This window comes from Corvus moneduloides, chromosome 3 (assembly GCF_009650955.1).
Source record: "Corvus moneduloides isolate bCorMon1 chromosome 3, bCorMon1.pri, whole genome shotgun sequence".
Lineage (NCBI taxonomy): Eukaryota > Metazoa > Chordata > Aves > Passeriformes > Corvidae > Corvus > Corvus moneduloides.
Genome location: NC_045478.1, coordinates 97858950 through 97880962, shown reverse-complemented (window position 1 = coordinate 97880962; position 22013 = coordinate 97858950). Strand labels below are relative to the sequence as shown.

The window sequence follows — 22013 nt, the reverse complement described above, 5'->3', positions numbered from 1 at the left end:
AAGGAACTTGAAACCATTTCCTTTCTTGTCAGTGATGACAGTGAAACTGTAATTAAAGTGGAAAAGAATTCTCTATGAGGTCTGTGGGTCATGAGGATATACAATGAAATATTTCCTGCAGAACAAAAAGTAGTAAACCTACCCACAGATGTAAGCCTAGTGCTGCTCTGGATATGGGTAATTTAATATTCAGCAGATGAGTCTGAACACCTGTCATCTTAATAATTTAACATTTAGATACCCATGATAAATCTGATGATAAAATCATGTAGGTGTATACACTACGGTGCGTCCTCTAATTCAGGAATAAAAGTACTTTAGTAGAACATGCAGGACATCCTTCAAGGCTCACAGATCCCTCCGAATTTACTTTCTGCCTATAAACAGAGGAAACGGGAGGGGTCCTCGTAAATCAATGCTAAATTGCTAGTGTTAACTGGGGAATGATCAGTAATTATCCTGATGTTCAGAAAGGGACACTCACGTACTAATTAGACCTTTGAGACTTCGGGTGGTACCCTTAAAGTCATCACAGAGGGCAATCAGCACTACCAAAACAACCCAGATTAGGAAAAGTGCTGTTGATTTAAGTAGTTTCAGTAGTTCAGTACCAGCTGGGGACTTAGAGTGGCAAAAACTACCCCACCCATCAACTTAACTCGCCATGCTTGAGAGTTTTAAAGGGGACTGGTGAGCAGTACTCTGACACTTCCTTCAAAAAATGAAGTTAACACTTTTTAAAGTGGGAATTAATGCTTTCCCATTATCCCAGACACGGAGCTGACAAACCCTGGGCAAGCATCGGCACAAACCTGTCAGCTAGGGGCTGTCTCTGGCAGAGCAACCTAAGGGAGAGGAAGGTGATGGGGGATCATCGAGAAGCGTTTTGGGGTGTGGACAGTTTAAAAAAGAAGCCCCTTTTTGCCTGGCATCTGCTTTTCTTAAAAAGCTTTTTCTTGGCTGTGATTTGTCTTTAGTTTGGCACTTACTACCGCTTTCTATTTCAAGTAGAAAATGCTGAAATTGATCCATAGCAGATAAAAGCTAATTGCTGCAAGAATGTTTGAGTTAACGGTCTCCTCAGAGGTTGTCTATTAAATTCAAATGTATAATTCATATGCCAATATTTGAGGAAAAAAATGGTAGAATAAAATATTCAAATTATTATTGATCTCACCGTGAATCTGTTCAAATTCAAAATCTAGTTTAAATTTATAATGTGCATGTATAACAATACAATATTGATACCTTTCCAAAAAGCTATGCCTGTTAACCTACATATAAGCTACACATTTATCAGTTAAGAGAGAGGAATCTAAACAATTTAATCTGGTATTTGTTAAACAGTCTGGTTCTCAGGCCTGGACCAATCTTAACCTATCTTCGGGGGCAGAAAATATAAAATACATATACCCCTAAACTATGGAAATACCCTCAGTTGGTAAAAAGAATAATTTCCTGGCCCAGTCTTTCTTTCACACTGCTCTGTGATATGAAATGTGTGCCTTTCTGAGGCTTTTTTTTCTTCTTTCCTTTCCCTAGGAGTGGTTATATTTCACTGCAAGAATAATGATGTCTGGTTTTACCTTTGATGGGAAGCTATTGTGCAGAGAGGTTTGCTCATGTACCCTCACTTATGGTTTTGCTTTCAATTGTAACTCTGTGGTGTGAACAGGGCCACTCCTGAGGAACAATGTGATAAAAATGCTGTACCTCACAGTACGATTATCAGGTGGAGAAAGGTCTGATTTATGACTTTTTTTCCCCTCCTTACACAGGTAACTAGGTAGGCTACTGTTTTTGTGGCATGTGAGGTGACTGCAGGTTCTGAGGCTGGGAACAGAGGCAAGTACTAAATTCACTGCTGCGATTGTTGTAAATCCTGGGAAGAGTGATTTGACCTGCTGGACTCCGTAGCTCCTGAACTTTGCTGGGGCACACTGTGGGGGTTTTGGTGTGGTTTTGCTCTGTGTAGTTACCAGGATTTCAGCCATCATTCATGTGGTGTGTAACATGTTCAGAAAACACAGCTTTTTTGGAGCCCCGAGATGGTCATTATGAGTATTTGTTTGTATTATTGTGATACCTGGGGTGTAGCATTCACTGCTGAAAAAGTAAGAGTTAGAAATCAAAGTTTATACTTGCAGAAACAGGAAAGAAATATGTTGGGAATTAAAAGAAGCTCACAAAAAGCTCATGATAGTCATTACTGCTGGAAAACATCTCAGCACAACAGGTGGATCCTCTAGTCAGTCAGATAAATCAGAGCATGATGTGAATGGAAATGCTGAAATTTCCCCAAGTTGCACAGATCCTTTTTCTTGCTATTCCCGTCTTTCCTTGTATGTGATGAAATTGGCTGTTTAGTAAAACCTGAAGCAATTCCAGGTAAAGCCACTGAGATTTGAACCTTGTCTACGTGCAGCTATTGCTTAAATAAGAAACTTTGAAAAAAGAAAGCCAAGCCTTCAAAAATACAATTCATAGAAGTGTGTAGGAAATTGTCTTATGCATGTATTTCTTACCCGTTTTTTCTCACAGCAATTCTACTACAGCTCACATCAGAATCTATTGAAGTGAAGGAGGGCTAGATAAAGAGAGAAAGCAAGTAACTCCATTTCTGCTCTTGTTATTCAGAGAAGCCGGGGCAAACAAAGGGAAATGCCTGGAGCCGAAGAGTGTTGATCCCTCTCGGGACAGGCCTCTTGGTGAGGTGATGGGCCCATGGGAAGCAGCAGCAAAGCTCCTGGCTCCTTCTCTGGAGGCAAGTTTTGGTCTGTGCTACCCTGCAGTGCCTCAACAAATGGCAATGCCCAAAGCTCTGTGTGGCCTGGAAAATGGCCTCAGATTTCTCCCATGGGTTCGATGCTGTGTGCCTTTGCATAGGATTGTTTTATTTCCTCCACAGACACCTAGGAACTTTAAAACACTGAGTAACAGCCCTGTGGTGAACTAAGGAAGTTTCGCTGGCTTTAAAGATTTTGGTGAGGCTGCCGAGTGGAGGTGGGTTTTCCAATCAGGCTGTCTTTCAAACATGTTTGAAACAGGACTTTGCTTTCCTGACTCGATGTGGAAAATGGTACTGCAGCTCAATGCCCTCCACTATTTTTATAAACTTTCTGCCTGTTAGCCTCTATTCAGGGCAAATTTGCACCGGGTTTATGGTGCTGATGTTTCTGTTACCCCGTGTCTCTGGCAGTCATTTGTTTTTCAGCCCCTTGTGATGTCTAGCATCATCAATTTATTTATACTATGTGATTTTTAAAGAAGTTCTGGGTTATTCTGGTGGCAACGAGATGAAAACCAGAGCTAGAGTTCTTGAAGAGACTTTGCTCACTTCAGTTGTACATTATGCAGGGTAAGTGAACCCAGCCACTGTGTAGGTCACACTGACAAACTGGTGCTGGAGGTGCTCTTAAATGGCTGGGGAATTACTGTCCCTGGACATCCTCATCCACTGGCCTTCTTTGAACAGTTTTCTCTCTTACTTCATGTTTTTAGTCCATCTTGCTCCTAGGCAAGCTGGCTCGCAACTAGCTTGTTCCCACAGCAGTTCTGACTGCTTCTGCCTAGAAGAGGCTGGCAGGTGTTTTCTTATTTCTCTGAGGGAAGAAACCGAGCATACGTGGCTCTCCTTTCTCCAAGCTGCGATCAGCGGGAAGACAAAATGCCTCTGACCAAGCTGGCATTGCAAGTCTCCTTGACCCAAGAGGATGGAGGCAGCCTGGCACATCTGAACTCTGTCCAACCTTCCCTCTGAGTATTTCTAAATTGCAGGCTTCAGAAGGGGAGTCCAGGAGCCTGGACACCTGCAGCTGGCAGCTCAGAGCACATCATGACACACTCCTTACTCTCTTAGAAGGAGTTTTGTTTCCATGTGATGTAGGAGATGCTCCACCATCAAGTCATCTAGAGACAAGACAGCACAAAATTCCTTGCTTGTTGAGGCCAGACACTCTCAGTAAAACTGTTCCATCGCTTCCATATTTAAGGTATGTTTTTGACCCCTTCAACAAATAGCTTAAGTGAGGAAATGATTTTTCTGATGGCTTGTCAGTTGAAGAAAAACCTACAGACATGATTAAGCTACAGATACTGTGGACTAGACTTTTAGTCTTTTCATGTTCAATGTTTACTTTGTAATTAGATTGAGCAAAATAATCTAGACTCTATAGCATAAACCTCCCCAAATATCCCCAACACCTTATTTCCAAAACTTGCGCCAACATAAAAAACTATTTTTCCTTCCAAAATAGATACTAAGAAATGTTGAGTTTTAAGCAATAGCTGTGGAATTTAAAATACGGATTTTTCTATATCTGTGTCTATCCAACCATTCTGTAAAACATATATACTTACTCCTACCATGCTTTTAAATACTTAAAATTTATTGAGAACATAATTCACAATGTATCCGAGTTGCCACTTTCCACTAGATTTGACTGGAAAATGGATTCTCAAAGAACTGTAATTTGGGGGTATCAAGCAGCATCCTCTCACTCACATGGCTTTTTACCTCTTTCCTACCTAGAAGGCCTTGCAGAATGCTGGGGGTTATTGTATTGCACTGTCTGCACCATGGTGTCAGAATGGAACGTTCTGGGACGCGTAGATGGCAGCCTGCCAGTGCTTATACTAACAGTGACCTTTTTTCCCATATAAAATAATTTTAAAAATTAGTGTTGCTAGCTGACTAGAAATACTTAGGGGTTTGGCTTCTCTCCCTTAGAGACCCAAAAAAGTTGCAATTTCTATACTGAATAGCTCATGAACATACCAGCAAAGCTTTACTAGGGCTGGAGTTCACGCGCTGCACTAACATACTTCTGTTTCAAAATAGTTTTGAATTTCTCCTACAATGATTCTACATTAGAAAAGTGTAATTTAAAAAGGTGTATGGAAACATGTGCAACTGTGTATATATAAAGGGATACATTTAGAACTATAAATCACATTTAGGTATTTGCCTGACCAAACTTTTCTGGACTTGCTACTCTGAAATGGGATTTCCTTGTTTCATGCCATGCCTGACACCAAGAGCCAGTTACCTGTTTTGTATTACAAGGGTAATGCTAAATCTTTAAGGGAAAGTAGTTGAGTGGCACCATGTTCCTGAGGAGTATTACCTGCTAACTGTGGTTTGACCAATGTGTCTGGAGGAAAGAAAATGGTAAGAGCTGGGATGTCAATAACTGACTTGTGAAAAACATCCCCAAGGACGCAATTTCAGAGAGAAACTAAACTTCCATGTTTTGATTCCTGCTCTGTTTATTCAGGCACTACTGCATGCCATGGGCCAAGAGCTGGAACAGGACATGGCACTTCCATGTGAAGTGCACTGGGAAGCCTCAGTGCAGCCCTGGTACCTGCCACAGCCTGGGGTCTCTCTCCCTGCCTGGATCTGCCGGGATCCATCGCCACAGGAAGGACGTGTACATGCTTAGAGCTTTGGGCAAGTAGGACAAAGGCGTTACTGTAGTTCTTACAGGCTGAACATTTTGCAGTCTCAAGGCTAGAGGATGCTAACAGGATTGATCTGTCTCTACTGGGATCTGTGGAGAACAATTAACTACACAATCAGGTTCTGTACTAAGATGGATGGGTTAAAAGATACTTGAGAGCCTCAACTGATCACACCCCTCTAAAAAAGGATATAAAATATGTACATTAAATTAAGACTGAGGGTGTCTTCTTTAAATCATTTTATGATGCTGACAGTGCAAAGAAGAATCATTAGTAAAAGGACAACTGAAACAATTCAAAACAAGTATATTTGAAATGCAAAATCCAATTCAGTCAAAAATATACGTTAACGGAACAAAACTGAAAGCTGTCAGGAATATAAAAAAAAACCCTTTTCCCCTCCCCCTTTAAATTAAATATGCTGAAAACACATTAAAAAAATTTCTGCTCAAAACCAGTCAAACACCCAAGCGAAGTTTCAGGTAGTTCTTCTGGCAGTGGTGCAGTTTTTGATGGTTCAGCTAGGATTCAGTGTCTGTTAGAGGCACATAGATGATGGCTGCACAGCATAGACAATTTGCAGTTTTAAAATAAAGCTTTTTGCTAAGGCAAGAGAAACAATTATTTCTTGCAAAATGTCACAAGTTAAAGAGGGGTTTTAGAAACCTAGAAGTGCTATGTATACTTTATGTATGGACAGTGGTCACTTCAGCACCACTAACAGGGCACTGGAAAGACATTGCATTCCACAGTGCTGCTACTTTTTTATTATTATTTAGCAGGAGTGAAGAGACTTAAATTATTCGGCACTTTATGCAAGATAACATGCAATTTTGGAATTGGAATATAGCACCTCATCTTTCTGTTTTGCTGACTCCCTCTGTCAACACCACACTCATGCAGTAGCAGAGCTCTGCAAATTAGGATCACAGCACAAGAAGCCTGTCTGGTAAACCAGTGGGACATCCCTGAACACCTCTCCCCTGAAGCTTCAGATTGCAGAGGAACAATTAACCCAGCTTCTGTGAGGTTCATCAGCACTTGATGGATGCCTCCGAGTTGCTTACAGAAGCAGCACCCTTTCACATAACATTTACAGATTGTGAAGCTTTAGTATTTATACAAACTCCCTAAGTTTGTTAATCTTGGAACAATCAATATATTAGAAGAGCATTAGATGTTTATTAGAACAGTTTTTTCCTTTAGACTTATCTCACTTGAAACAAAAGCCTAAAGCCAACTTACAGACTTAACCCGAACCAACAGAAACTGGCTCATCATTGTATCATAGCCTAAGATGCATCTCGGTCTGCTGCACTGTGCAGTTACAAACTCTTCCTTTAAATTAACCTTTTTTTCCCCCACTACCTCACAGCAGTACCGTCCTGCACTCCCCATAAGATACAGTGTACTCTTGTCAGCAACGGGAGAACCACAAAAATATGAAAAATTTGGTATTTGATCTTTTCATTCCAGTACAGTTTGTACGTCTTGCAGCCAATTCATATTCTGCCTGGGTGAGTGAAAACAGCACAACAGCTCTAACGGAGGCTCGCTTTTGTTTGTGTATCAGTGGCCTTTGCCCCACCTTAATTAGGTAAAACTCACAATGAGGTACTTCAGAGTTCGCAAATCCCACATACAGATTATAGCAGCAACTTGTGTAAGAACAGTAAACGCTATGACTGGTATTCTTCAACTAAGAAATCCAGCCATATACTATAATTAAAAATTTAAATACTGAATGGAATCACTTAACGGCATATCGGGGATTAAGTCCCATAGTTTGTGGATCAATGCGTTTACATCTCTTGCACAGCAGAGCTGCCTCCGCAGTCAGTCCCAGCAAGTGATTCTTTCCTGGTCGGGGATCAGACTCCAATTGGGCGAAGGCTTGTCAGTCGCCAGCCAGTCAAAGTCATCCACCAGGTTCCAGTTGTTATTGTTTCTGTCCAGCCCAGACGACTCGAAATCCCCCTCGATGCCAGGGTACCTCCAGGAGTAGGGCGCGAAGGAGACCTGAGTGCAGGCCTCGATTACGGCCCGGCTGGTCACCTGCACGTAGACCCGGCAGTCGCGGGTGCGGTGGGTGCGGAGCTGCTGGCAGGCCACCGCCAGCAGGCAGTCGCTGCAGCCGTCCACCAGCACGGAGGTGGACACGGGCCCGCAGAGCACGGTGCAGCCGCGGCAGTCGCGCACCCGCAGTGTGTTGGGGTTGCCGCGGAGCCGCACCCGGCAGCCGCGCAGCTCCGACAGCAGCACGTCCCGCTGCAGCAGCTCCGCGGGGCCGAGCTCCAGCTCCTCGTCCTGGGCGCCGCTGAACCCGCATAGCGGCGGCCCGCCCGATTCGCCCTCGGCGAGACCGGGGCCGGGCGAGGCGGGGGCCGGTGGGGCGGGCTCGGTGGGGCGCGGGGCGCTGCCCGGGGCCGCTTCTTTCTTGAGAGCGCGGAAGGCGAATTTCTTCTTGGGCTGCAGCTGCTGCCGCCGCGCCGCCAGGTCCCCCTGCAGCCGCGCCACGGTCTCCTGCCCCTGCCGCACCTCGTAGGGCGCCAGGAACCGCACGCTGCCCGTCAGCAGCTTCTGCAGCGCCTGCAGGCGGGCGGCCGCCTCCTCCAGCGTCCCCGCCGCCAGCAGTGCCTCCACGGCCTCCCGCTCCCGGGCGAAGGCAGCCAGGAAGAACTCGCTCTGCTCCTCCTTCACTACCTGCGCCTCCTTCTTCTGCCGCTGCCGCTCCACGCCCTGCTGCCGCTCCGCTTCCCGCCGCTGCAGCCGCTCCGGCAGCACCACAGCGGAGGCGGCCAAGCCCGCGGCCACCTCAGGCTGTGAGGGAGCCGCCACGGCCGCTGAAGCTGCCTCTCCCGGCGCCGCCATCTTGCCGCTCGCCTCCCCTGCGGTCACTAAGCGGCGCGCCGATTGGCTGCCCGCAGCCCTGACTGCGTCGCCGCCGCCGATTGGCGGCGCGGGAGACGCGCGGCGGGGGAGGGCGGGAGGGCCGGAGGGAGGGGTCTCCCGCGGTCTTAAAGGGGCCGCCGCCTCGCCGCGGGATGGGGTGAGTGCTGGCGGCAGGTGCCGCGCTGGGCGGGTTATCCCGCTTCCCAAATTAGCGCCCGGGATATAAATAAGCTCCCGGCCCGCTCCCCCGCTGTGCCCGCGCGGAGCTGTCCGCTTTTTCCCGCTGCTCTACTTAACAGCCCCCGTACCTTGGGCCGCGCCCGTCTCCACCGACCCTGGGCGCAGGGCTCCCGCGGGCGGCGGGGCCGGGGCGGGCGAGGAAAGGGGCGGCTCGGTGCGGGGCCCGAGCGCGAGGCGGAGGGGTCGCAGTGCAGAGCTCCACCCGCCCTCCCGAGCGGGGCCGGGGCCGCCCCGAGCCGCCCCCATGTTGCCGAGGCGCCGGGCGGTCCCGGCCCCCTGCCCGGGTGGGGTCCCCTGGCAGCCTCACGCGGCCGGCGGCTTCGGGAGGCTCCGTAAGCGCCGTGTTTTAATAAACGTTCCCTGCTGCCTCCCTCTCCCGCAGTGAAGTGGCTGTGAAAAAGGCTGCTGAGCCTTGCAGGTAGCTGCAAAGGTGCTGCCAGGTGGATCGATGTCTTCCTAGGTGCTTATTTGGTTTCTGGAGTGTTTTGTTCCAGAAGAGAGTTCGGTTCTTGAAGGAAAATGTGGGAGCAGTGCCAGTGGATTACTGTGCTCCAGAGGGAGGACTGTATGAGCAATCCACAGAGGCCTATATGGAAACATGGGAAGGAAGGCTTTTATAATTCTGAAATGTGTTTTAAGTAAATTTGCAGCGGGAACCAGAAATTAAGTACACTGGCTACAAAGTAAAAAAGTGACTGTCGTTGTGCTCTATTCATTTGAGAATTGTTTTTCTATTCATTGTATTTTAATTTGTGCAAAGAAAGTTAACACTAAGCACTCTTTTAGAAATGTGAAAACAAATTTAACTCCTGTTCATTTCTACAAATACCACCTCCTTTCCCTTGTCATTTCGATGTCAGTTGTAACAAATTAACACAGGACCTACGACTACCCATTGAAACAAAAAAGTGGTAAACCCAAAGTAGATAATCTGAATTATCCGTCCTCTGGTAATAGCATGAGTTTTTTGCCTAATGTTCCTGTTTGGAAGTATAAGATGTTATGCCCCTTAAAGATAGCCTTTGAAAGTAGCTGTTTCCTGAGAAATGTGGTTTAATTTCTGTATTAGAAATGGTATAATGTTAGAACGTATGGAGTACCCAAACCTTATATGTGATAAAGTCAGTCCAGTTGGGATGACAGAGGAAAGGCAGTGAAATGCCTTTAACCCTTGCAATGTACAGAGGACTTGCACTAAAATAGAGAATATTCTTTCCTTAACAGTGTTAACATAAAAGCTAAGGGGATTGCAAGGGATTGTTATGTAACAGCAGCACTTTGGAGCAGGTTGGATGGACAGTGGGATAGGTGAAGTGTTTGATGCATTACAGCTCTTAACGCAGCATTACATCTGTTGCAACACTGGGATGTTCAGAATTTTGTTTCTGAAAAATCAGATTGAGTCTTAAAAATTAAAACCTCTTGGATTGTAGAAGAAGAGTGTGCTCAGTCATGAAAAAGGAAGGGTACTGAAATATTCTTGCTTGATATTTTTCCCTACCAGTGTGTTTAAATGATACATTTAGTAAGTCTTAGGCATTTTTTCTAATAAATAGTCAAATCCACTCCTGCAGTTATTGCAGCAATGTTTCATTAGGCAGGAATATGGTGCAATTAATTCTCCGGAAGACAAAAATCCTTATTTCCATGTTGTTGAAAGATGTGGTAGTTTAGTTTTAGCTAGCAGGCTCTTTTTGCCTTATGTTCCCATGAGTCTAGCTAATACAGGTGGTAACAGTGATGGAAGTGCTTATCCCATTCGTGAGAATATTGACAGAAAAAGGTTTTTGCTGTTTTTCATAGGCACAAATGTTCCTGGAGTATGGCTTTGGTATTGTTACACAGATGTGAGCCAGTAGATGAACTGCACTGGGTAAAAGAACTTTATATATGGAAGGATTGCAAGCAAACACTACTGTACACAGCACAGAATAAGTGCTAAATATTTTATGCTGTAGTATAATTACTGCTTATTATATCTGGACACTTAGAATGCTAGATATTCTGAATTGTTTTTTCTATAGGCAGCTGGAGGTTTAAATTAATGAGGACCAAATAACCTTTTGAATAGAAGCTTCTGGGAGAGACTGGAATATTTTTACCTTGCTAATGCATACAATTGTTTTTTTGGTTAAAAGCAAAAAAAATCCAGATGCAAGAAGGTGAAATATATGACCATAATGAAAAATGAAAAAGGGAGCTGTCAAATCTTCCAACTATTTCATCTTGATGTTCCAAAATTACTTTCCACACTTACAATTTGAGGTTTTGGTATAATTGATATTGGCATGTATATATATATATATATATATATAGATATACTTTTTTTTTTTTTAATGGTCATGCAAAGACTGACAATTTTCTTCCTGACTGCTGGCAGCCACTTCTATGTTTTGAGGCTGCTTAGTGTGCCAAACAGTAACCACTGGAATAAAATGTAAGCCTTCTAGCTCAGGCTTTGGACTCATTTGGGTAAGCTGCAACAAGTAGTTTGGCTGTTTGAGGGTATGAGAAAAAAGTAAGGTACATAATTCTCTGTGTTATACGTTTTTCCTGTTTTTCTCCTCTTGGATGTGCTTTCTTTCCTCTCTGGTTTGAAAGTAGATAGAAATCATTTCAGTAAGACCTTTTGCCATTGTTTGCACTGTACAGTGTAGTTTGTTTTATGTGAAGTTGCAGGTTGCACTTGTTTACTTTGATCCAGTGCTGTGAAACTCCAAAACATGAGCTCTGTGCATGCTTCCACATTTAAATCTGTGTCCCATGGTTATCAGTCATGAATGCTATCTACCTGAAATACTTCACACTGATTTGCTATAGCTCGACAGCATTACCTCACAGCCTTTTAAGTGAGATGTATTGTGTAGTTCAGCTGAAGGTTCAAGATCCTGTCTCGTTCCATCATTATTTTAAGAAGACTGGGCAGTAAAAGAGAGATCCACAGAGGCAGCTGAGTATTCAGCCTCATAATAATGGATTCTTACACCTGAGGTTCCTGTGCTTGTAAAAGTCAGGAACCTTATCGTTGTGGTGTGATCTCGAGATGCAGATTTGCAGTCTCTCAAGCAGAGGAAGGAAGGAAGGGAGTTATTGCTTATCATCAGTACGTATTCCCAACACTGACAATTCTTATTCCAAAGGGCGTAATGCGTGTATGTTGCACTGTCACACACACAAAATGCTATGTGTGTTTTCAAGAAAAGCAGCAGCCTCTGTGCCTTGCATGGAGCTCTTATCTGATAGATGTGATCTCTGCCTGTTAGATTGAGTTTCTGCAGAAGAGATTAGCAGAGCAACGTAATTACTTCTGGCTACAAAGTAGGTACTTCAGCGGCTTGTGCAACCAGCGTATTCTGCTGATGGTTTTAGTAAGGGCTCTTTGAACTCCTCTGGCACTGTGATCAGGCATTAAAGATGCAAGCCATATTATGATTCATTTAAGATACTGTAGGCTGCACATTTTTCACGGTGCAATGGGGCTTCATTAAAAGTGAATGCCGAGTTACTGTACCTCGGTTCCTTTGGAAAAAAGAAATTCTTTGAACATTACGTTTGGCATACTGATTGTTTTTTGAAAAGCTTTGGTTTGCACTAAAATGTTGTGCTTAATATATTTGGCCATATGGAAAACCAGGACAATGTAAAATACATGTTTTTTTAAATCACTAATTACAGAGTTAAAACTATGAAACTTATTTGGTGCAACTTAATTGCTGTGAGTAATGCAAAAGCTTTGAAATGTAATCCTTAAGAATGCTTAAGATACTAATTATATTCCAACCAGTCAAGGTGCACTTGTTTTGAAACTAGTCTGAGCTGGTCCCTTCTGAGAACCTGGTATTTCCAGTGCCAAAGGTGGAGAAACAGATTAAGTTCTATGAAAACGAGTTGTCTTTCAAAACCAGGGACAGACTTCAAAGCATAACATTTTATGACAAGAGGTACTTCCAGGTTAACAAAGCAAGGCAAAATAAGTTAAACACAAGAGCTCAAGAGCAGAAACTCACTTAGGTTTGGTCCAGGCCTAGCTGCTGACTGCTATATGGAATCCTAACTTGCTAACTGACTGTAGTTAAATTCTGAAGAACTGGTATGTAAGCTAGAGATACTGCTTTATGGACTCTTCCTTTGAGGCAATTGTTCTATTAATTATGGAGTTTGAGAGATTTTTTTCATTGCCTTGCTTTATACTTCAGATAGTTTTACAATTTTTTTTAATGCATTTCAGGAAACTATGGTTATTGGACTAGCCAGTTCAATGGACCACCTAGGTTCAATAGCATATCAAAGTTTTCTGTTTTGGAATTGTGAATCTTACTTGCAAATATATTCCATTTATCTTTCTCAGTAATTTAAATTGAATTAACTCCAAGTCATATCCAAGTTTTCCTATTAGCTCTCCTGTAGTATACTCCCTCGTGGATAAAACTATACTTGTATTCTTTTTACCATTTATTCATCAAAAAAGTCTGTCAGCTATCATTTTGAATGAGGGTTCCCTCCTCCTATAATTAGCATTTGTTCTTCAGTCTAAATCTGAGAATAAATTCCATTCATATTGATACACTTTCTAGTGATAACATGAAAACTTCTTTTACAGCAGTCTTCATTTATATCCAAATCTTACCCAGTTGGTTTCATAGTAGGGACTCAGAAATGCCCAAGTAAAACTATTCTGTCTCAAAAGTCGTGACTTAGGTGATGCTTTATTAATAATGTCCCTTCTGTTCCTCCATTTTGTCTTGTCCTTATACAAGTATAGCTTAGCATGTCTTTGTTTCTTTCAAGAAAACAAATGCTTTTGGTATAATTTATTATTCTACTGTATTTCTATATCCCTGTATCACCTAATTTCATGTTTTAGGCCTCCATTTTTTGCTTAAATTCCTCCTATTATTTGTTTGTTTTTTTTTTTAACATCTTCCAGAACACCTCAGTTGTATTAGGAATGGTTCTTTTGTTAGTTTCATTGCCTGGTTGCTGTTTTTAATTACTACTACATTTTAGAAAACCCCCAAACCCTTGTGTCCATCTATTCATTAATATACTCCTCTGTGTTTCTGTATCCTTACTTACCTGATTTTTCTCCCATTCATCTGTGCTAGCCAAATTAACGATGAATATCATAGAAGGTTGTCCCAATTTCTGCCATCATTTTTAGTTTAAACTCTTCTATAAATTTTGGCAGTGTTAGTTGTGGAAGATGACTTCTCCATTATTTCTGTAGTAAAGTTCTGTCTCTAGAGGTGAGTTGTTTTTTATTTTTTTTTTCTGATACATTTCAGTGGCTGAGTATCTTAAGATTATTCTAACTTGGAAGTGAGAGCTATTAATATTTCAAACTTAATTCCTCTTTTTAAGGTACTCTAAGCTGAAGAATATGAGACTATATTTAAATAACCTAGAGAATGATATAGTTATTCTTGATCTGTTCCAGTAATAATTTTGAATTGCCATTTGTTTCAATGGGACCCCCAGTCACCATGTTTTCTTTGGCTCTACTTAATTGTCTGCTGTATGTCAGATCCCCATCTCAGAGAAGCACAGTTCTCCAAAATCTGCTCTTTCGAGTCATCACAGACCAGCCCTGTTGGCCATCACACCATCTCCAGTCATAGAAACCTGTCTGTCTTCTGGTATTGGTGTAAATCTCTTGTTCTGAGCTTCACTCTTCATTACCTCCTCTTACTACCTACGTCCTTACCAATCACCCCTTAAGATACCTTTGGTTAGGTAGTCCTGTCTTTGGTATGATGATTGATACTGGAGTCATACAGCTTTACAAATTACATCATGCAGTTATGACCCAGGTTTTGTAAGTACTGTTTTGTGTAAGGAAGGCATGGTATCAAGCTGAACGTTGTGATGTTTAGGTAATTTTTACTGGTGAGTCATCAAAATAGTGGTGCCAATTATTCAAAATTTGGTGGTTAGTATGGATATTGAACTAACTTTTTCATGTGTTATGTTACATTTATATTCCATGTTAAAATCCTTGTCTGCCTTCATGCCACTGTATTTGCATGCCCTACTACTAGAGGTAGACCTCTGCCTCTCTATTGCTTGTGCCCTTTAATGATGACGTATTTGTTTCTGTACCTTCAAGCTTAGTAATTTGTTCTTATTTAAATAATTAATTAATAAAGCAGTGTGTAGAGGGATAAAAGGTGTGAGAAACATGTTAATGAATGGAGAGAGAAAGAAGCATGGGAGGAAGAAGTGCCATCAATAGATCAATAGAGCTGAAGGATTTGGTCTGAGGAAGCAAGGCTGCAGTGGAGTAAATGGCATTCTTTTCCATCCAATATATCTCTGAAAGGATGCAGTGAGTTGAGGTTACAAACCATCTATTCATGCAAGAATCTTGGGATGGCTGTGGAATTAATTCCTTTAATGCACTAGCTTAGTCCTTAAATTCTTCATTATGAATCTACTGCTGCTTTATCTTCTTTTGGGGTACTAATTTATGATTGGACAAGAATTGGAATGTATGTGATGCAGACCTGGAAAAATGGGCTGATTATCAACAAAGTGACTTAATGTAGGAGAAACCTGGAGACAGAATGAATGCGGGTGTTTCGTACCCCCTTATTTTCTCCCTCTCAATATCTAAGCATAGTTTTCAGTTCTTCACAGTCCGTCATTTCAGGGCGATGTATCAGACACTCCAAATGTCACTCGGTGTCTTTGCACACCTATGAGAGTGGTATTTGTTAAACAGCATGGTCACAGTTTGACAGCTGGTGTCAAAATACAGCCAAGTAGTTTGTTGTGTGATGGCTGCACATGATGTTCCCAGTAGCTGTTTTTACACCAGTGTCTGTCTTCTAAAGATTTACCTCATTCCTTTTGACACTGGTCTTGCCTTCCTTCTCGTGCTTATTTCCCCTTGCTCCTTATAAAGCTGCTGCAGGAAAATGTATTAATGTGATTGTGAAAGCTCAAGAAAGACAGCAACTGATTATGCATTGTACATAATTTGGAGAATAGGACTCTGGTTGAAGATGACAGCTCTGAGCAGGTGACCTTGAGGTAGAAGAATGCTGACATGCAAGGGTCTTTTGTATTAATGTAAGGCAGTGAGAAGAGGGGTAACCTCCTGGGGCAATGACACCCAGTTCTGAAACACCACATGATGCTCTTAAAAAAGCATGAGTACCTGCCAGCAAAAAGCAGTAGTTCTTTAAAACATGGTCTGGAAAATTCTGTAGTACACCTGAAAGTGGTAACATTACAGCTGTTGACTGCATTCAGACCTCTTATTATTGAAGGTAACATTAAGTGCATACTTCAATATGACCTATACAGTTACATCCAGCCCTTGATTTTTTTTGGTAACCATTTCTACCTGAGCCAGTTTTTTTTGGAAACAAATGTGTGTAGATGTGAAGAAATCTAGTTGCTGCAGGGTGCTTCATTGTATAGATGATGTTAGCTCTCCTTCCCTTTTTGTACTGTACCTGCTTAGTAATGCTATTGTCAATGCTGCTTTGAAACATCCTTCAGGGAAAGTTAGTTAGGGCACCATCATGGAAAATTTATGTAGGATTCCTTGTATTTCTTATGATAACAGACTCCATTCAAAATTATTTGTCTTCCTTTCTCCAGTTCCTTCTTTGTATCATATTGCCTACTTCCTATTTGTGGTTTCTGTAGGGCTGGGAGAGTGATAATAATACACTGATCAAATGTTCTGCCTTGTAACCTCTGAAGCAAAGTTCCTTCCTGTTAAGCAAATCAGAAGAATGCTGGTGGTATCCCTCCATACAAGTTGAGCAATATTCTCTAAAGCCAGTGATGCTGAGTAGGCTTGAATTCAGGGCAGAGTTTGGCCTTGAAGCATTTGCTGAAGTTAGGAACCTTGAAGTTTGGCCTTTTGGATTTTCTAATGCTGGTGTCAGGAGTACAGGCTTACAGCTCTTCCAGAGCTCTTTGGCGTGTGTGGTGTTTCCGTCCATGCTGTGGCTGTTGGGGTCCTTGCTGTACTCATGAGAAGGGCAGTTAATATTATATATAATATAATGTTATATATTATATATATTTAATAACACACTGCCATGTGTGGGTTCAGTCTGGGCTACACAAAGGATCTGCTGGACTCCTGCAAAGGCTTGTTTGCTTGGGCCCAACCCTCCCACTTAGGGATGATTTGAAACTTCACCTCAGTTTTCTACTGTGGGCATGCATGTAAACAAGGTTTGTAGAAGAGTCTTAGCTTGGGGGAAAAAAAAAGTTTGGAATTGGTTGATTACTTAAAAAAATAATATAACAAGATTCAAATTGAAAAGCAATGCTGAGGTTTTTCTTCTTACAAGATAAGGAATCAGGCCAACTTCTTTGAGAAGGTCCACTTAGTACGCTGTCCATAACCATTTTGATACAGTTGTATTTAAAAACCAAAACCTTTTTAGGAGTTTCTTTGAGCTATGAAAACTAATAAAGAAGGATGTGCTACTAAATAAAGTCTTCAAATCCTCGTCTCTAAGGAGTAACTTAACAAAGTTACTTAGGAATAAAATAGAAAAGCCCTTGGGAATTACCATTACTAGCAAAATAAAGGTCTTAAAGAGTTTTTTTGTTGTTGTTTTGAAAGCATTACTATACATATCTGCATGCTAAGAATCTGTTTTCAATCAAAATGTGGTTTTTTTTTTTTTAAATAAATCAGGCTTCTCTGAATTATCTGCAAAAATAATTAATTTTTTAGAATTATTTAAATTACGTTCAGTGAATGAATGAAATGAATACTGTAAGCTGGGTTCATTTTCTATAATGAAAAAGCTTTGAATAAAGTTATTAATGCTTTTAGCACAAGTGAACTGTAGAATAGCATCAATGAACTCTCAGTGCTATAACCTTTGACTTCAAATTAACATTTTTAGGTTACCCAAAACTTTTTTAAGTAGTTGAAATTAATGTAATTTGTTTCCAGCAAGGCTGATAAGAATACATCTAAAAATACTTAAAATTTTGTAGCTTGTCAGGGGATCAAATCTTATCTTTTTCAAGGTGACCTCGCATTTATTTTTCTGGGGAGCCCCCTGGTCTTGCATTTATTTTTCTGGGAATCCCCTCCCTCCCACAAAGCTTATAGTGGCTTACAGCTTTAATATGAAGGAAATCAACCAAATTGTTGACATTAACAGGATAAAAACTTTAGTTTATTTTCCTGTAACCCCTAACACACCCCAACTTTTAACCTAAAGCAAACAGCTCGGGCTAGGTAGCCGGACCTACGGCTTTCTCAAAAGCAACCCCCCCTCACCCCCCCCCCAAAAAAAAAAAAAAAAAAAAAAAAAAAAGGAGCTAAAGTTTTTAAAGGGCCTGGCTGTAAAAACGCGGAGCGAGGATCGCGCTGAGGCTGGGGACTCATCATGCCAGGGCGGCGGTGCGTGTGCCCGGGCGCCGGTCTGCGGCGTTGTGTCCCGGCGGAGCTGCGCGGCCGTGCCGTGCCGGGCCCGGCGGTGCGGTGCCGGTGGCGGTGGCGGTGCGGGCGCGGAGCGGAGCCGAGCGGAGCCGCGCTCTCCTCTCGCTCGCTTTCTCTTTCCCCCTCTCTCGCTCGCTCCCTCTCCCGCTCGCTCTCCCCCCTCCCTCCCTCGCTCTCTCGCTCTCCCTCTCTCTCTCCTACACTGCCAGCCCCTGATGTGATGGCGAAGAAACCCCGTTGACAAGGCACTGCTTTTTCATGACGGTGAGTTTCCCTTTGAGTGTATTATAATTTTGTGATAAAAATTTCAAGGAAAAAAAAAAACACACAACCTCCTTCCTCCCTTCCTTCGGGGAGGGAAAAGAGAGGGGGGAAATCTATCTCCAGACAGACAGAAAAGAAAGAGGAGCAAATTAACAACCAGGAGTTGCCAAAACCAGGATATTAGGTTTCAGCCCAGAGAGCTATTGGCTCTGGGGCTATGTATATAAATATATATCTAGAGAGAGAGCGAGCGAGAGGGGAGACGAGGAGGAAGAAGAGGGATATTTTGTGGGTGGCTGTTGTTTGGGCAGATGTGGATTCACATGGAAATGAACTATATATATTAATTTTTTTTTTCCGCGAGGCTGGTGGTGGTGGCTGCTGAGGGCACTTAAAAAAAAAGTTGTTTCTTAAAATAAAGGCGCGGGGGGGGGGGGGGGGGTGGGGGGGTTGAAGGGAGAGATAAGGTTTCAGGTCCAGGCTGATAGCTGCAGAGAGGGGAGAGGTTTGGGGTGGGTTTTTTTTTTCTTTTTTTTTTTTTTCTCCTTCTTGCTGATGCCATGCAAATTCAGGAGAGGAGGGAAGAAAAATCTCTTTTAATGACTCATTGATTGAGCCGGTTTAAAATTAGTTGTTGTTGTTGTCTTTTTTTTTTTTTTTTATTTTCCGCCCCCTTGATGGCCATCAAGAGAGGGATGGAAAGAGGAGAGGAGGGAGAGAGAGTGTGTGTGTGTGTGTATGTGTGAGTGTGAGAGAGAGAGTGAGAGGGAGAGAGGGGGATAGAGAGAGTGTGTGAGGGAGAAAGAAAAATAATCTTTTCAAATCTCCTCCCTCTTTTTTTTCCCCCCTCGTTTCTTTGCTTTTCTCTAAAGCTCTGTGGTCTGTGAAACAGTCTTTTCTTCCTCCTCGTCGGGAAAATGGAGACACTTCGTCTCTCTCCTGGCTGTGCAGCTGGGAAGGATTTTTCTTTTCTTTTTCCCTTTTTCACTCATGGCTTGATTTTTTCCTTTCCCCCGTCCACTCGCCACCACCCTAATCTTGTCTTTTCTTTGAGCTTGTGTCTCAGATTTGTACCTTCTGGGGATTTATTTTTCACTCATTTCCTCGTTTTCGGTGTCGCCACTAGATTTGATTTGATTTGTTTGGTTTTTTATTTGCAATTTCCTCCGAATCGCTCCGTGCCTCCTGCTTTTAACCGAGGAATGGAAACGGTGCCGCTTTTTGTGGGTGCGCGAAATGCTCGAGCGGTAGGTTTGGGCTAATGCGCTTTTTTTCGCCTTTTCGGGACCAAGTTTTTCGATGTGCTTTTTGTTTTATTTTTTTTTCTTTTGGAGAGAAATAATATTTAATTGTAACGCCTCTTTAAAACACAATAAAGCGTCTCTTTCTGGAGTGACCCCTTTGGCTTCGCTGTAGAATGGATGTGAATCCTATCCTTGGTGCTGCTGGGATTATTTTGCGTAAAAGAAGCAGTATTTTGTAAATACATTTTTTACTTGTGGCTTGAAACAGTAGTCGGTCGTGGAGGGGGTTTTCTGAAATGCTCACTGTTAACATTTATTGAGTCACGAGTGATATTCAGTATGTAAATGATATTTTGCTTTTTTGGTATTAATTGCAAAATTCAGTTACAGATAATGGCAGAAAACAGGCATAGAGATGTTAAAAGCCGGGCAAAATAGAACGACGTATAGAAAGCACGTTGATATTAGAACTGTTTCTAATCACGGTGGGGAGGAAGGAGATGTGGAGGCCTCTGCCTTTCGCCATTCCCAGCTCCCCGCTCCTCTCCTTCCCCGGGCTCGGCAGGGCGGGGTGGCCGAGGGACTGCAGGGAAGAGGGGAAAGCGGCTCCGGCGGCGGCCCCGGCCGTGCCCGGGCTCGACGGGCAGGCAGCCCCGGCTACGCGGGGGAGCGGGAAGATGGCGCTGCCTGGCTCCCTGCCAGCGTTTGTTGCGCAGTTTCACCCGCTCTCCTCCCCCACGGGCGCCATTTTAAGGTCTTTCTGCTGTCGCCGCGCCGTGTGGGGCGGTGCCGTCGCGCCCAGCTCGGGCCATATTTCTGTGTCTTGTCTGGGAAGCGTTCTTGTCTTGGGCTTTGGGAGCCTCTCCGCGAAATCCTAAAAGCCTTGCTTCCCTCCCGTACCCCACATTCCTTTCCTAGTCTTTGGTTACTGTCTTGAGGGGGGTGTTAAACAGGCTTAGCTCGCAGGGGCCCGTGGGCGCAGCTTCAAGCCTGCCAACATCCCTTTCTAAGCTTGTTTTTTTACCTCTGAAATACGTGTTTCTTGTCATTCAGAGTATAGGAATTTAAAAAAAAGATTTGAAAGAACATCTTGTTCGGAACCAAAAAAATGACCAAAAAAATAAAACATGACATTGAAAAAGAAATCCACCTGTAAAAAAGGATCCAGTGTAGTGCATAGGGCAAGGTATTCTTCATTGAAAAGGCTTCAGTACCTTTAAAAGCGCTGGCAAAAAATAAAAGCATAGGTAATTTTTTGGTGGCTAGGTTGCTTTATTTGTTGCTGTTACTATCTTTGTAATTTTTTGGTGGGGGGAGGGGCTAGCGTATTTTCAAGTTTTCATCGCTCCTTTATGTCGTAGAGGAAGCTGTCTTTTCTAAATGACTTAATTTGGCAGCTCGACCTCAATATATTTTTAAGGTTTTGTTTTGGTGCTGTTTTTAGGAAGAGGACTAAAAATACTTGCTTGGGTTTTTTTTCCAAAACCACTTTTTTTTTGTTTTAACATTTCTGTACGATCTGCTCAAAGCTCATGAGGCTTGAGTTTAATGCCAACATCACCTGTACCTGGGAAGAGCAAAGTGTGCTGCCAGACCAACTTAGGCTGTGCCCGCTGAGGAGTGTGGAATGGTTGTGTAGTTCTTGGGTTTTTGTTTTTTTGACACACCAGAGGAGGGCTTCCCCATTCCTGTTGCTCATTCTGGATGGAAGTGGGAGATTTTCTAAAATTCAGGAATAATTTTAAGGCTGTTTAAATTTTTTGCCCATTGAAGTGGAAGGGTTTTAAACACACACTCATTGCTTAGAATATACTAAAAAATTGTCTGGATATAAACTGTCTTTTCTAAAGACTTTTGGGGGTCAAATTTATTAACATTTTAGCTTTGAAAAAACCACACCAGCTGTAAAACTTTAATTGTTTACAGATATTTTGAGTGTGGAGTACAGTATTTGTTCACATATTTCAGAAATCTTTGAACCTCATTGAAGTCACTGCTTCTTGAAGTGATTACTTTTGTTAACAGGAATCTTGGGATCAAGATAATGAATTTTTTTTTAATGATAGTGTACTTTTATATAATAAAATTTCTCTATTATGTCCTAATGTCTGGGAGATTGTGCATGTTTTTTTTTAATTAATTTGTGAAAATAGCAAAGAAATGGGATAAAAATGACCAGCTTATATTCTCTCAGGGCCTAATACTTGCCAAATGACTATATATAATCTGCACACTGGCCTGCTTGCATTAAAGCATGGTGTATGCTCATCTTGAGTTGAGATCTTTGTTGGGTAGTACTTAAATACTCCAGACCAGTTCTTTTTAGATGTGTTTTTGTCTGTCTGAGCTTAAAAGTTTGTTGTTGTTGTTGTTGCAAGTAGCACTTTGCATTGGGTATCGCTTGTTTACATTGCTGGAGGAGTGTGAGGCTCACCCTGTTGATACAGTAGCCTGGTTGTGCTTCCATTGATACACCTTGGCTT

The 22013-nt window shown here is 42.6% G+C and overlaps 2 protein-coding genes across 7 annotated transcripts in view; one reads left to right on the top strand and one right to left on the bottom strand.

Annotated features, from left to right (window-relative positions):
• Positions 1–5749: 5749 nt before the first annotated feature.
• TBCC (tubulin folding cofactor C) lies at positions 5750–8390 on the bottom strand. The gene has a single exon (XM_032102887.1). The coding sequence runs from the start codon at positions 8332–8334 to the stop codon at positions 7300–7302; it is 1035 nt and encodes a 344-aa protein (XP_031958778.1). The 5' UTR covers positions 8335–8390; the 3' UTR covers positions 5750–7299.
• A 9672-nt stretch (positions 8391–18062) lies between these two features.
• BICRAL (BRD4 interacting chromatin remodeling complex associated protein like) overlaps positions 18063–22013 on the top strand; it is a 36818-nt gene continuing 32867 nt past the window's right edge. For 3 of the 6 annotated variants that reach the window (XM_032102881.1, XM_032102884.1, XM_032102883.1), the window contains exon 1: positions 19074–19533. The gene's annotated coding sequence lies outside the window, so the exon portion shown is untranslated. Of the gene's footprint in view, positions 18287–19073; positions 19534–22013 lie in introns of those variants that run through there. The other 3 variants (XM_032102880.1, XM_032102882.1, XM_032102885.1) reach the window with 2 other exon arrangements.